This window comes from Plasmodium knowlesi (genome assembly GCF_000006355.2).
Source record: "Plasmodium knowlesi strain H genome assembly, chromosome: 11".
Taxonomy (NCBI): Eukaryota; Apicomplexa; class Aconoidasida; order Haemosporida; family Plasmodiidae; genus Plasmodium; species Plasmodium knowlesi.
In genome coordinates, this window is record NC_011912.2 from 1,827,391 (window position 1) to 1,842,560 (window position 15,170).

Here is a 15,170-nt window from a genome sequence, read left to right on the forward strand (position 1 = left end):
ACTAGATATTTTTTATTAATATACTTTTAAGGCATTTTTTTCTACAGTGTTTTTTTGAGTGTTTTTTTATCTACCCATCCCGATGCGCAGGTGGCAAGGCAGATGCAGCTACGTTTTTGTAACTATTTAAAAGGAGGATAGGGGGAGGGAATGCATGTTTGTTCTATGTAATGTGAAGCACAAAAAATATGGACATTTTTTTTTTTTTTTTTTTTTAAAAAAATAAAAGGGTTAATTCAGGTGAGGTTAATGAATTGTGCATTCTGTGTACTTTAAAAAATAAAATAATGGTGCAAAAACTCTGCATGGCGCAATTTTGCGCGTACGCTGCAGCGGTGCCATCGCCGCTACGATTTCTATGCGTGTGTTTGTGCCTTTATAAAGGCCAGCACCTTCAAAACGATATTCTCCGGCGTGAAGCCCAGGTGCTCCCATATTTTGTTCTTCGGGGCCGAGTAGCCAAACTGGTTGATTCCCAGGTAGACATTAAAGTAGGTGTCGAAGCCGTTGGTGGAAGCAGGCTCTAAGTAGAACCTAACAACCTTCGCATCGTGGTGCATCATCACAGATTGTTGGTAGTCCTCAGACTGTTGTCTGAATAAATTCCACGATGGAAAACTCACAATGCGAACGTTTAAATTGTGCTCCTTGGTTAGAATATTTTTGGCATCGAAACAGAGATGCAATTCTGAACCGCATCCAGCTAAGATAACCTTCTGTTTATCATTCGAGGTCTCGAAGTCTTCCAGAATATAGGCTCCTTTAAGGACCTGTTCTGCTGAGGTGTTCTTCAAGTGGGGTACTTTATTTCTGCACAAGGCAACAATGGTGGGAGTTTTTGGGTTCTTAAAATGGCACAAATAAGCACCTGATACTTCATTCCCGTCAGCTGGTCTAATTACATTCAAATTAGGAGTCGCTCTAAGTAAGGCCAATACTTCAACCGGTTGATGTGTCGGTCCGTCTTCTCCCAATTCGACTGAATCATGGGTCGCTATACAAAAAATGTGATACTGAGATAATGCGGCTAATCTTAAAGCACCAAATGCGTACGTATAGAAATTTAAAAAAGTTGCACAAAAGGGTTCGAACCCTCCATAAGCATATATCCCATTGGTAATGGCTACCATCCCATGTTCCCTTACTCCATATCGTATATACTTATTTGCAAAGGAATCTTTGGTGATGTCTTTTTCTTCTTTCAAGGCGGTGCAATTAGACTCTGTCAAGTCTGCACTCCCACCTATCAACTCTGGTAGGATCTTATTAATGCAGTTTAAAACAACCCCCGATAAATTTCTCGTGGCTGCAGGAACATCGGAAGTTGTATACTTGGGTAAGACATCGACCCAATTGTGTGGAAGCTCCTTGGAGAACCTTCTCATAATTTCTTGTGCCTTCTCTGGGTAGTGCACTGTAAAATCGTAAAACATTTTTTTCCACTTAAGATAATTTTCCTTCTTTTTCTGTACAATTTGTTCATAAAACTTTTTTACTTCCTCCGAAATGTGGAACTGCTTTTCAGAGTCTAAACCAAAAAGTTGTTTCGTTTTTTTTAAATCTTCTTCTTTTAATGCCAATCCGTGAGACTTACATGTCCCCTCTACCTTCGTCCCGTACCCACAAGATGTCTTCACGATAATTAATGATGGCTGTTTCTTGTTTTTTTTGGCTTCTTCAATTTGTTTCAATATACCTTCAAAGTCTGTATTACCATTATCTACTTTTCTAACTTCCCATTTGAAGGCTTCAAATTTCTGCTCTATATTTTCTGTGAAGGACAATTCTGTGTTTCCATCAATGGTTATTTTATTATCATCATATAGAAGGATTAATCTTCCTAAGCCAAGGTGTCCTGCAAGGGAAGCTGCTTCACAGAATACTCCCTCCTGCATACAACCATCACCACAAATGGCATATACATAATTATCAAAAATAGGAAATTCCTTTGTGTTGTATTTTTCAGCTAAGTTATGTGCACAGATGGCCATCCCAACTGCGTTTGATGCTCCTTGGCCCAATGGCCCCGTTGTTACTTCCACTCCTTTCGTGATGTGTTTTTCTGGATGACCTGGGGTTAGACTCCCCAATTGCCTGAAATTTTTCAAATCCTCCATGCTTAATCCTTGGTTCGTCAAATAAAGCATGGTATATAAGAGTGCACTTGCGTGTCCATTCGAGAGGACAAATCTATCCCGATTCATCCATTCCGTATCCTCATTGTAGTAGTTCATTACGTAGGCCCACAAAATGTGTGCTATGGGCGCACACCCGATGGGCGCTCCCTGGTGTCCACTGTTCGCTTTCAGCGGAAGCTCCGCCGACAACATACGAATTTCGTTGATGCATTTCTGATCAATTGGGCCGTTCATTTTGTTGGTGGGTGTTCCGTTGGAAAGGGGGGATTGGCCACGTGGACAGATGATCAGCTTGGATAAATTATTTGTTCCGATAGGTGGGGATGCTCCTTCTCCTTCCCGTTGTATACTATTTCACTTCACGTCAGGTAAACGTTTCGACAGTTTTGAAAAAAAAATGCAAATAGTCATAAATGTTTTTTGCCTTGTATCTTATATCTTCACATGTGCTGCTCTGCAATTCTCTGCGGAAACCAATCAGGGGAATTTAAAAAAAAAAAAAAAAAAATTTACAAATAGGTATGCATGCTATGTTTGCGTGTTGTTGCGCAAGTGGGTGTATATGCGCATTTTGATTTTCTCCCTCCCGTTTGTAAGAAGGAAAAATATGTAGTCATTTTTTTTCTCGTGTAAAATGCGCGAAGTGTACGACATACCAACGTAGGTTCTGCGTAAATGTACCACCTCCTTATACACATCCGTATGAGCAAATGCAGAATGTATGATAAAACGAAAGGAACAAATAAAATGGAAAGCCATAAAAATAGTTAAGTGATAAAAAAAAAAAAAAAAAAAAAAAAAAAAAACCTTGCAGGGGCAGGAAAAAAAAAAAAAAAAAAAAAAAAAAAAAAAAATTAAGAAACACAAAACGAAACGAAGAGTAACCATGCGATGAGAAGGAAAACGCCGAACAATCTCACACAAAAAAGAAAAAAAAATACCAACTAAAAGGCGCACCCCCGCGGCGTATGCCTATCATTATACTACACGCAAAACATACGCACATACGAAGTATATAGAACCGACTGTACCTTCTTTTTACTTTCGTGATTTGTGCTGGTAGAGATGAGGGGGCGTGCGCAAGGGCCATCTGCCAAGTGTACACGGTGTACGCATGGCAAAAAAAAAAAAAAAAAAAAAAAAAATTATGCAAGCAAAAAAGCAAAAGAATAAGCAAAAAAAGATACAAATAAAGAACAGTTAGGGAAGGCAACAAACTTATCTTTCGCCCGCTGGTGGCTACGTTGAGCGCATAACTACACTACACATACCGGGAGAAGTTTCCAGGCGAAGTGGGTACACCCAACTGTGCAGTGAAGCAACGGAGGTAACATTCAAACAACGCGTAAAATGAAACAGGAGTTTCGGTAAAAGGGACATGTGGAAGGAATTTTCCATGTGGTTATTCTTTTAGCTAAGTTTTATTATCCTTCCGTCCCTTTCATTCTTTCCATTCCATTCCATTCCTTTCCTTTCTTTCCCTTTCCCTTTCTCTCTCTCTCTTTTTTTTTTTTTTTTTATTTATTTCCTTTCGTGCATTACATTTTTATGAGGCTTCCAGATATGTTCACATGTTTGTACATTTCATTTTGCTTCAAAGACTCATCGCTTGACAAACATTTGTACAAAATATTGCTGTGGTTTTCGGATAGGCAATTTACTTGGATAATACTGCAGAGTGAATTCGTGGGGGGAAAAAAGGCAGTGGTTTGCATTCATGCCGTTGTATTTTCTGCGAGGGCTAGCGCAGCACATGTAATATGGCACAGGTGCTTACAATGTCCATACACGAATGCGTTTATTTTAGCACACATACACACATATATACACGTAGACGCCGCGCAACATACGAGGAATGTTTTGCATTCCACCCCCCCCAGCTTGTCTGAGGCTCTCCAATTTTGTACTGTGTAATGAGGTCATGTGTCCCGGCCATGATAAAAGTTCCTCTGGCGGTTGGTAAAAGAATTGCAAAAATATGAGTACAAGGAAACCATGCGTGATGTGGGAGGAGAGAGCAGTTCGCCAAACCTACCAAGTGCGTCAATATAAATACGCATCTGTTTGAGAATGTAAGCGGATATCCTTATTCACCGTTTTGGTTGTTCACGTGGACTAGTGTATGCCGTCATGTATGCATTTTAAAAGAAGAAGAAAAGAAAAAGTAGTAGCTACGAAAAAGCTTAACTTGCAATTTCTAAAAAAAAAAAAAAAATGTGGGACATCCCCATGGGATATACAATTTAACTGAGCGAAAGTTTTTACCATTTCTGTTTTTCCCCTTTTTTATTATCTACACCTTAGCGCATTATTATAACAGGTCGAGTTTTTCTCTTTTTTTTTTTTTTTTTTTTTTTTTATCCTAGTGTTTTATACGAATGGAGATTCACTTATCAAAATTCACGTGGCACATTCGATACATTCACGTCGTATACATTTTTTATTCGTTCGAAAGGCGAATCATCCACAGGGTGTGATGCAGATTAGAAGAACTGTGCAATCCGTTCCCATTGCCTACCACGCATAGGCATAAAGAAAAAAAATGAAGAGTGCCAATTTTTTTCAATATCTTTTTAAAAAAAAAAAAAAGAGGTCCACCTTAATGAGGTCAAGTGTATATGTAGTAACTCCTATTTTGCTCTGTTTGAAGGGGCTCTCCCCCCCCTATTCAGTAATGACGCATTTAAGTGAAAAATACACCCAAAGGGAATGTACACGAAAAGGAATGAACGAGGAGTAAGGGCAGAGGGTAAAATACGTATACCTGTGTGTGCATGTTTATTTGCTTCGTTCATAAAGCAAAAGAAGGGTAGCCTCAAGGTGATTGCATATTTGTCACCTGCGTTGGTTAGAATATTCCAACGTGGGATTACGTATGAACACCCATTTTGGGATGAAGCTAATCCCCCAAGTTTTTATCTCACTTGAAGACTCAACTTTGGTATGCTCATAATTGGTCCTTCTTGTTGTGGTGACTTAGTTGGGGGGAGTACCCACACAGTGGTGGTAAATGCGTAGAATCTTTATTGGTATGCACAATTCCCCCTTTATCATCATAGGAAATGCATGTACACGGAGGTGTTTCTCCCTTTGTAGTGGCTCACCCCCCATTGTGAGATTTGCTTTCCTGATAATATTAAAAAAGGAAGAAGATCCACAACGACAATTCACGGGTTGTCATAATAACCATGAGACAAAAGACTCACACATAAGGAAAATTTCTTTGGCGAAATTTTCGAGGGGGTAAGGAAAATTTACAACGCGTTTGTTCTATTGATATTTTAGCTCCTTTCTTTGAGGTGAACTGATCCATGTGACCAAAACAGTGATCTTTTTACTTTTTTTTTTTTTTTTTTTTTCCGGATCATTTTTATGCCATAAGAATGGATCACTCTAATGGCCTTCCCAACGATGAACACAACATATGAATAACTATAACTGTCAGGAATTTTCACCATTTCCATTTTTTGGAAATGCTTTCCGTACCGTTCTGTTGGGGCGTCCCTCTGTGTGGCTGTCATTCTCCATCCTTACAACCGTATTTTTCAAAAAAAAAATAAAAGCGTTCGATGAATGGGCGTGCTCTGTTATCCATCGAAGAAAATAGTAAAAATGTAGAAAAAGTAATGTGCATATAAACGTACATTTTCGTAAAATAAATGGTAGGTATGCATGAAGAGAGAGAACATACGAACTTTTGTGCCCACCGTGCTGTTAGTTCACGTCTTCTTCCTCTATAAAGTTGTAGAATCTCCTTCACCGAAGTTGTTCAAAAGTAGCGAAAAATGCCCATATGTCGAAATGGGAAGGACGTAAAAGAAATTGTTGGACCAACTTGCGGGTACTACACCTCCCCTCCCTTCCTTGTTATTCTCCTTTACCCCAGGAGGTTGAAACTGCGGGTAGTTACAAGAAAGGAAAACGTTTAGCAACTTTCCAAACAATGGTGTAGAAGCAAACTTACATTTGTGTGTAGTGGGAGCTTATGCGAATATACATATGGTTGGGTTAACCCAGTAGGCAAAGGAAAGAAGCAATGTCGGGGGATGATCCAGCGGGTCACTGTTACGGATTCTACAGAAGGGAGATTATACACATTCGCCCTGAACGACTGACGTAGGACTGGTACATTAATTAAACGTGAAAGCAACATGGCGAAGGTGACAACATCGTGCTATGCGACATCACCCCAATTTGAGTTTGGATCCCATCCGATTTGGGAATGAGAACTCGTGTGGTTAATCTGATTTCTGAATCTTAGCACCTTTCAACTCCCCGTTGTATAGAGCAAATGCGAAGAAGAAAAAGGGGGGGCTGCGTTTAGTAGAGGTGCTCCATCAGAACAACATAATTTCGAGCAAGGAACCCGTGTGCATACGTCGAACCCATTTCTACGTGCCCCTTTTCGCAACGACGTAAATTTATTGCGGATAGAATTCACCTGACTTGTTCAAATTTTATTTCTTCCCAACATAAACTGTGTATAAACGTGTTAATAAAAGAGAATCAGTTCTACCTTCGTTTGTTTACCTTCTGTAACTACCTACCGCGAAGAGAAAACCTTTCCTCCCCCCCACTTCTTTCTGTGTGTTTGCAATTCACCTGTTATAGTGGGGTCATTCACAAAAGAAGCTATCACTCGGTCAGTAAGGGAAAGCTCGTACTTGGCTCCTACGTACATTCCAGGTCAGATTCACTCCCCAGGCGCTTCGCTCATTCGACATTTCTATCATCTCAAAAGGCAAATATAAATAGTAGGCATAAAAAAAAAAAAAAAAAAAAAAAAAGGAAAACAGAAGAAAATTTCGAAAAGGACCAAATGCAGGAAAACCCTATCGTCCAGTACATTTTGGTGAACAAAGAAATCTTAGATAAGAAATGGCCGCTGGGGTCTGTCATAGCCCAGGCATGTCATGCATGGTGAGTTTTACACGCAAGTGGGATAACCTTTTCTGCGCGTTTCAAAAAAGTATCTCTATTTGTTCAATGTTAGTGAGGATGCGTGTTTGTTGTGGCGCGAATAGGTGTATTTTCGGAGGTCTACAGGGAAGGCTACATACCTACCCAGTTCCCACTTACCTGCACGCGGTTCGTTCATGAACGTACAAATACATGCCAGATGTCTCTTTTTTTTCTCCCCCTTTATTAGCGTCGCAGTCATTGCCGAAAATCAGGAAGACCAAGTGGTGAAGGAGTACCTTTGTGCAGAAAAAATAAACAACATGCACAAGGTCATCTTACGGATCGAAGACACAAATGAAATAAAAAAACTTTCCAGCATTTTAGAGGACGCATGCTTAAAGTACAAAATATGGACGGAATTCCCAGAAAACATACAAACAGCTGTGGCCTTGAAACCCTATTATAAGGACACGGTCAAGGAATATTTGAAGAAATATCCTTTGCTACGTAAGCTTTGATGATGTGAAAACTCTGAGGAGACGAGCAGGAGGCATGGTGAAGTTACACCCTCATATAACTTGTCCATTTTTCTAAAGCGTCACGGACTTATATCAACAGCTTTTCTCTGACCGCTACGCATGAGAGGAAAGAGATGCCCCACACTTTCTTTCTTTTTCTACACTATAAATGAATGTGCAAAATAAGCATTTTTCTTTTTTGTTTTTATTAATGCGAATGGAGAAACAACCTCGAAAGGTCGGTTCAAAATTTTTGAAGTTTATCACAGATATGGTAATGGCTTCTAGTGAAGCCTTAAAAATTGGCAAAAAAAAAAAAAATCTAAAACTGTAAATGTAAATGTAAAACGAATGCTATAATGAGAAAGAAAAAGTAGAAGGATTGGATGTACATGATGTATCCGCATATGCATATGTTATATATATATATATGCACACGTGTGTGGGATGTGGATGCGGGGGTTCACCAGAGATGCGCCCCCTCTTGTCGCACGGGGGCCCACAAGCATAGGAGGTCGTACAGACGGGCGCATAGGCGCACGAGTACACTCACATACGCCGACACGCAGGCACACACTTGGCCGGTGAGTACCCATTTTATAAAAAAAATAAATCCATTGAGCAGTAAAGCAGTTCTGGTATGAAGGCTTCTGAGTTGAGTTTTACACAAAAGTGTTGTTATCTAAGCGCAGTACACACGTTTATGATCTTTCTCCACGAATACGTCTGGCTAGCTGTATATCCTTTGGCATGATGGTAACTCTCTTGGCGTGGATGGCACACAAGTTGGTATCTTCGAAGAGTCCTACTAAGTATGCCTCCGCTGCTTCTTGGAGAGCCATGACTGCAGATGACTGAAAGCGCAAGTCGGTTTTGTAGTCCTGTGCAATTTCTCTCACCAATCTCTGGAATGGCAATTTTCTTATGAGGAGATCAGTGGATTTTTGGTATCTTCTAATTTCTCTTAAGGCGACAGTTCCTGGTCTATATCTGTGAGGTTTTTTAATACCCGCAGACATGGGAGCTGACTTTCTTGCTGCCTTGGAGGCTAACTGCTTTCGGGGGGCCTTACCGGCGGTTGATTTCCTTGCCGTTTGTTTTGTTCGTGCCATTTTTTCAAGTAAATAGTAAGTTTAGTTAAGGGAAAAAAGAAAAAAAGGTATGCGTGTATGCGTATATAATTAGTATATGGGTGAATATATGCTATAAGTGCTTATGCGTGTGTGTGTGTTTTAAATAAATGAAAATAAAAATAAAAATAAAATAAATCTCTTTCAAATATTTTAAAATATATGTATATGTAAAAAGGATGCGTAAAAAAAAAAAAAAAAAAAAAAAAAAAAAAAAATATTTCGCAGTGAAAAAAAAGAAAGAGTATATATGCGTATATAAGATGTATCCCAATTATTATGGTGAGCGTTTTGGACGATTTTTTTTCCTTTTTTTTTTTTTTTTTTGGAAATGTTTAATTTGCGCGCATGTAAAATATATATATATATATATATATTGCAAAGTGTACGTTTATGCGCGTGTGGTAGGTGCTTTTTTAAGTGGGTGGTGGAAGTGTTCAAATGGAGGTAGGCCCCTTCCGTTTGCCATATTGTCGAGCCTTGCCGCGTATTGCATTATTGCTATTTTTTTTTTTTTTTTTTTTTTCTGAACTGTTAAGGTAAAAAGCTGCAATTTTGCACAAAAAAAAAAAAAAAAAAATCATGATCATGCGATTGTGCACAGCAGGAAAATGGCTATTTGGAGTGAGAAAAAGGGGTGTGCGCGACCACGCACGTTAAGGTGTACATGCAAAGCATATATACATACACATACATATATATAAATCATATATATATATACATCCTACATGTATATGAATATATATATGTGTGTGCAGGTGCTTGCTGTATGGATAATATACGCGCGTAGCCGGTTCAGTGCACTTCCTACCGGCGCGCGAAAAATGTGCTCCTTACGCACACGCGTGTACGAATATACGTATCCCCCTCGGTATGCACACGGGGGAAAAGACGTACCGTCCCCACCGCGAGCATATACATGTAAATGTACGTACAAACGAATATACAGCTTAAACGTGGCCATATATATATATATATATATATATATATATTTGTAAATGCTAACGGGCGTTGAATGGGGAGAAAAAGTTCAAGTCGTGGAGGTCAGGAGAATGCGCATACGTATGCACGTGCATGTAAATATATATATATATATATATATATGTATATATATATGTATATTTGTATGTATGTATATGTATAATGCTCCGCTTGTGCACTGATTGGTACCTGCATGTGTGCGCCAACTGCTCGCTCCTCCCCCGGCAGGCCGTGCTCACTAATTGGAGCTAATTGCCGAATTGTAATTCTGGGTTAGAGCATCATCATCACGAAATGGGATAAAAAAAAGAAGGAAAAACAAAAAAATAAATAAATAGGAAGGGGGAACGGAAAGGTATCACCATTCCTCCTCGCAACGGTTTAGCAAACTGTTCCTTAGCACATTCGCATGTGTTTATCCCGAATGATGAAAAATGCGAAGGATGGCATTTCCAATTTACGGATAACTGGGGAACGCCCCCATAAATTTTCCTCAACCTTCATCAAGTGGCCGGTTAAAAAGAGGCAAAAAATAAAATAAAATAATAAAATATTCCAGAGTTTAAATCTAAGGACATACTCTTTGCATCACAGAAAATGTAACACGCATAAGCCTTTTAGTAAGATAAACCTTTTGCTGACATGTAATATTTTAAAGCGGACGACTGAGGTATTTTTTTTTTTTGTCCCCACTATGCTCTCACCCTTGGGACGGAATTCCAGGTTTGAACAAATTATAACATTGCCTTGTTTTGGAAACATAAAATAATTGTTGAAAATCTGGAGGTGATGCAATGAGTGTTCGCATAAGCAGCACTGTCCATATGGGAAAAGGGGAAACCATAAAACGGCATCGTGGCTTTCCCTTCACAATTGTTTTCTCCATATGGAGAGCAATAAGTCTTAGTCGGAAGGTCCAATCAGGTGGTGTTACTAGTTTGTTTGCTTATCTTCCCATGAAAGGGGAAATTAAATAAGGATGCATCAAAGTTAAGTGGGTGATCGGAAAGGGTTTCTATTCACATAAGTATTTGCATGTACATTATCATGTAGTTACAGTGTAGGTCACTTTTCACCACCTATAGTGTGCCACTCCGCAGGTATAATTATTCGTCGGTACGTGTAACTTATTTTCGCAGCGATGAAATGAATCTATATGGGTACTAAGACCGGTTCATCGTTGTGCTACGTTACGTTTAAAAATTGACACATTAAACGATGCACATGTAAAGAGACCAAATGGAGGAACGTGCGTACGAATTGGAGTTCTTCAATCATCAATGCCCTACATTCCTCGTTCGATCAGCATTTACATAAAACAACTCACCAGGTTATGTGCATCTGATAATGAGACCACACAATTTCACCTCTGCGTAGTGTGTCTTCTATGACGTTTCTTTTCTGCCACAAGAAGGAATACACACAGAGAGGGTGTGGTGGTGGTTAAAAAGAGTTGTATAGTTTGGTTTTCCATATTTTGTGTTCCATTGTATTGTCGCGTGTGTCACCACATGTAAGAGATGGGGGACTTTCCCCCTTAGGATTACTTTGGAACGTTGCCGTGGTGTCCATCATGCTAAACACTGCAAGCGGCCACATTGATTCGAAAATAAAAGGATGAACCAGAAGAGAAGTGGAAGAAAAGAAGAGCATATAAACGTACCTCAAAAGTTCATGAGATATTTTCTACAAAATTTAAAAAAAAAAAAAAAAAAAAAAAGGAGGAAACCATGGGGGAGGTGGATAAATTATACTGTACAGCCACATACGTGAGTGGAAACATGTTAATGTTCCATCAGTTCATATGTGAAGCCCTCTGTTGCTTGATTCACGCTGTTATGTGGTTAACGTGGGTCAAATGACTCTCCAAGTAGAAAGGCACGGTGTTGCCTACCCGCCATGGAGTTTTAAAGCAAAATATGAATTCAGCCAGAGGCGAGCGGAAGTCAAGGTTAGAGGCGATTTTCCATCTGTTTTTATTTTATTTTATTTTTTTTTTTTGTTCCTACATGTGGTGTTATAATTTATTGTCACACTGCTTGCAATTTTATTCCATTTTTTTTTTTTTCGTTCTTTTTTTTTTTTTCTTAATTTTTTTTCCCGGCTTTTTCCACATGCCCTTTTGCCGAAATTTGCACAACTGCTCAGAATTTTGGGAAAGCGTCAAACCCTCCGAGCCGCATTCGGAAGTGGATATAAGCCTGCATACTGACAGCGATAAAATGGCTGTTGGTTATATGTGACTTGCACGAAAGTTTGCCCTATCTCTGAAGAGTAACCTCTTTTTTTTTTTTTTTTTTTTTTTTTTTTTTGCTAATAAATAGGCTACGCGCACAGCTTCGACATGATATATAGAGCGATTGCGTGATGGAACCACTGTAACTGGCACGTGTAGGCTTAGGCCCCCATGGTGCGTAGGTTAATGCTTCTATGTTTGGTATATCCCCCCCCAGTGGGTATTTTATGACAAGGCTGACACGTTCACTGTGAAAGAGTGAAGAAGTGGTTCTGCAAAAGGGAGAACCAACGAGTGGCGACGAAGATCGAACCAGGTCGTCACGTATAGAAGATATTGACTTTTATGGAGAAGGGAGACCATACCATGAGAAAAGAAAAGAAAACCCTTTAATTTGTGAACAAGTGGCATAGACAAAATCAGTTGATTCGAATTTTTTTTTTTTTTTTTTTTTTCTATCGAACCGTTTACACATTATCATTGTTCTCCTCTTCGGTGTTCGCTTATGCGTGCGCCTACTTGATGGAATTAAAAAACTAATTGTGAGGGGATAGCTTGCCAAAGGGAGGAATTGAGTCCAATCCCATTGGGCATACTTTATTTCACAGGAGGTGTACACTTGGGCGGCTTTATAGAAAGACCCCCCCCTCCTCAGTATGGACATTGCAACGAGGAAAGAAATACCCAACGGGCACCACCTGATGCACCACGAAGATTCTGGAAATTACGCCAATGATCACAGGGCTGATGAGTTCGAAGAAGGTGATAGAGATAACCCGGAGGGGATGAAGAACAAACAGTCCACTGAAATGAACAGCGGAATGGACAGAAGCAGAGACAAGCAACATGTGAAGGAGGAAATTGAAGGAAGAAGCACATATGTGAGCAAAGAATATAAAGTACACTGGAGGGAAAGGGAAAGAATACAGAAAGTTATCAACAAGGAGAAGGAACTAGAAAAGGATTTCGTGAAGAGGGAGAAGGAATGGATTGAATTGGAAGAGCAGATCAAGAATGATACATATAAAGAATGGAACAAACTGCAGCAGATAAAAAAGAAAGATATTGCAAAATTAATAGAATTGGACTTAAAGGGGGAACAGGAAAATGCTAATTTGTCTACGTCGAAGAGGAGGGAAATGAGGAACTCCAAGAGGAGGAAGGAAAAGGAGCTGGACGATTTGGATCGCCATAACGAGATGAGGGAGGCGGAGGAGGCGAATAGGAGGAAGGAGCAACTGGATCGAGATAAGGAACAGGCGGCCAGGGAAATTGACAGCAAATCTGCCAAAGAAGCTAACAGAGAGGAAGCTAAGGACGCCCCGCATGAGGGAGAGAACCAAACCGAGAATAAGTCAGACGAATCTCCTGAAGAGGAAATCGTAAAAGCAAACCATCCACAAGAGAACGAAAATAGAGCGAATATTTCGAAGTCCAAGAGCAGTTTTTTTATGAATGCCTTGTCCTTTGTTTTTGACAGGAGCAGTGAGGGTAAGGCGGAGGAGAAAGGGGAAGACGCGCTGCATGGTGAGGCTAGCGGTACGGCAAATGAAAAAGGGGAGGCGAAGGAAGAATGCGCTACCTCCAAGGGAGAAGCAGAGAATGATAATGCGGAAAACGCTGACGTGGACAAGACTTGTGTGGAGAATTGCATGGCGGAAGAGGCGGAGGACAAATCCCCCATGGAGACGCGAACGAGTAAGCGAAAACCCCCCGCCGCAGAACCGATCAACATAAAAGTGAACGAGAAAAAAAAAAAAAAAAAAAACATAGACTCGGAAAGGGCGACAAGAGTTTCTACGAGGAAAGCTCTACAAAACGTATTCAACACGAACGATGAAGATGAGATGTTCGGAAGGAAGAAGAGGCCAGTAGCCAAGTTGGATGGGAAAGGTAAAGGCGCGAAAGAAGAGGAAGAAGAAGAAAGAGCAGCAGAAGAAGGAGCAGCAGAAGAAGGAGCAGCAGAAGAAGGAGCAGCAGAAGAACCCGCAGAACACGCGGAACCAGAGGAAAATATCCAAACCATAGATGTGATAGAAAACTCGAAAAAAATCCTGGAGATGGTTCCGTCCAATGAAGAAGAAATATTTAACTTCCCTATAGACTGGAAAATCCTAAATCAGAAGGGAAATATAATTACAAAATTGAAGCCGTGGATATGCAAAAAAATAACAGAGTATATAGGCTCTGATGAGAAGGAAATAACAGGGCAAATTAGCAACTATTTTGTGGATCAAGTTTTGAACGAGAGAACTCCAAAGGAAATGCTTGTTCAGGCTGAAAAGTTTCTAGATGCAGATGCCAAGAAATTCATTTTAAATATGTACAGGCTTATTATTTTCGAGCAGCTCAAGGTGACAAACGTTACGTGAATAGGATCGGAAATGGTATTGGACCATTCCGGAGCCTAAGGAAAAGAAATATTTTTCCAAGGCTGTGTATATATGTGTAGGGAGATATTATTCTCTCTTTAAAACTTCCTTGTGAATTGTTCTTGTTTTTACTTCACATAGGATGATTATTTTTCCCGTCTTCCATTTTCACTTTTATTTTCATTTCTGTTTCTTCTTTTCTTTTTTTTTTTTTTTTTTTGTTAACTTTGTCAAGAGGGGCCCACGGCTTGAGCAGCTGTTGCCTTCGTGTGGTTTCTACTTTGCGCACATCAGCGAACTCATCACTATTCGCAACAAGCAAATTTAAATTCCTTGTTTTGGGAGTTAATCATTTTGTTAGCTCACTAATGGGTGAGCATTTATGTATATATAGTATACTCATGAGGGAGAGGATTTATATGCCCCTCTTTTGGAGAGTCAACTTTTGTCCCAACAGAAGTTTTCTCTTCCAACGCATCTTTCTAAAAGGTGTGCAGTTATTTACGGCGCGAATGAAATTGCCACTCTGAGGTGAGAAGGTGAGAGAGAGTATTGGCTATAAAGGAGCCTCATTTCCCCATGAACCTTGGAAGAAGTAACCTCTCCGTGAGGGTTACCCTTGATAAAAAGGCGCCTTCCCAAAAATTGAACTATGATCTGAAGCGGTACGCACATGTACTGTGCGCGGTTGTAAATTTGCTTCACCCACATGCACGTACTACTATGTAATGCACAGCCAGTAGGAGGAAAGGAGACTCCTCCTCTACTTCCTTTTTTTTTTTTTTTTTTTTTTTTTCGACACGCGGAAAAAATGTTCGCATGGAGAAGCGGGAAAAATTGCGTACATAGATCTAAAGAGTTTTGCAAAAATGATTATTCCAGTGGGTGAACAC

At 39.8% G+C, this 15,170-nt stretch overlaps 5 protein-coding genes across 5 annotated transcripts; 2 read left to right on the top strand and 3 right to left on the bottom strand.

Annotated features, from left to right (window-relative positions):
* Positions 1-356: 356 nt before the first annotated feature.
* Positions 357-2,372, bottom strand: PKNH_1139600 (transketolase, putative; the record flags this gene model as incomplete). Its single annotated transcript, XM_002261530.1, has 1 exon — positions 357-2,372. One exon carries the CDS (start codon positions 2,370-2,372, stop codon positions 357-359), a length of 2,016 nt encoding a protein of 671 aa, XP_002261566.1.
* Positions 2,373-3,472: 1,100 nt separating this feature from the next.
* Positions 3,473-3,853, bottom strand: PKNH_1139700 (conserved Plasmodium protein, unknown function; the record flags this gene model as incomplete). The annotated part of the gene is made up of 2 exons (XM_002261531.1): positions 3,473-3,545; positions 3,681-3,853. The coding sequence occupies 2 exons, from the start codon at positions 3,851-3,853 to the stop codon at positions 3,473-3,475; spliced, it is 246 nt and encodes an 81-aa protein (XP_002261567.1).
* A 3,104-nt stretch (positions 3,854-6,957) lies between these two features.
* PKNH_1139800 (peptidyl-tRNA hydrolase PTRHD1, putative) lies at positions 6,958-7,558 on the top strand (the record flags this gene model as incomplete). The annotated part of the gene is made up of 2 exons (XM_002261532.1): positions 6,958-7,058; positions 7,288-7,558. The coding sequence occupies 2 exons, from the start codon at positions 6,958-6,960 to the stop codon at positions 7,556-7,558; spliced, it is 372 nt and encodes a 123-aa protein (XP_002261568.1).
* A 701-nt stretch (positions 7,559-8,259) lies between these two features.
* Positions 8,260-8,670, bottom strand: PKNH_1139900 (histone H3, putative; the record flags this gene model as incomplete). Its single annotated transcript, XM_002261533.1, has 1 exon — positions 8,260-8,670. One exon carries the CDS (start codon positions 8,668-8,670, stop codon positions 8,260-8,262), a length of 411 nt encoding a protein of 136 aa, XP_002261569.1.
* Positions 8,671-12,561: 3,891 nt separating this feature from the next.
* Positions 12,562-14,277, top strand: PKNH_1140000 (RNA-binding protein 25, putative; the record flags this gene model as incomplete). Its single annotated transcript, XM_002261534.1, has 1 exon — positions 12,562-14,277. The coding sequence occupies one exon, from the start codon at positions 12,562-12,564 to the stop codon at positions 14,275-14,277; it is 1,716 nt and encodes a 571-aa protein (XP_002261570.1).
* Positions 14,278-15,170: the final 893 nt, after the last annotated feature.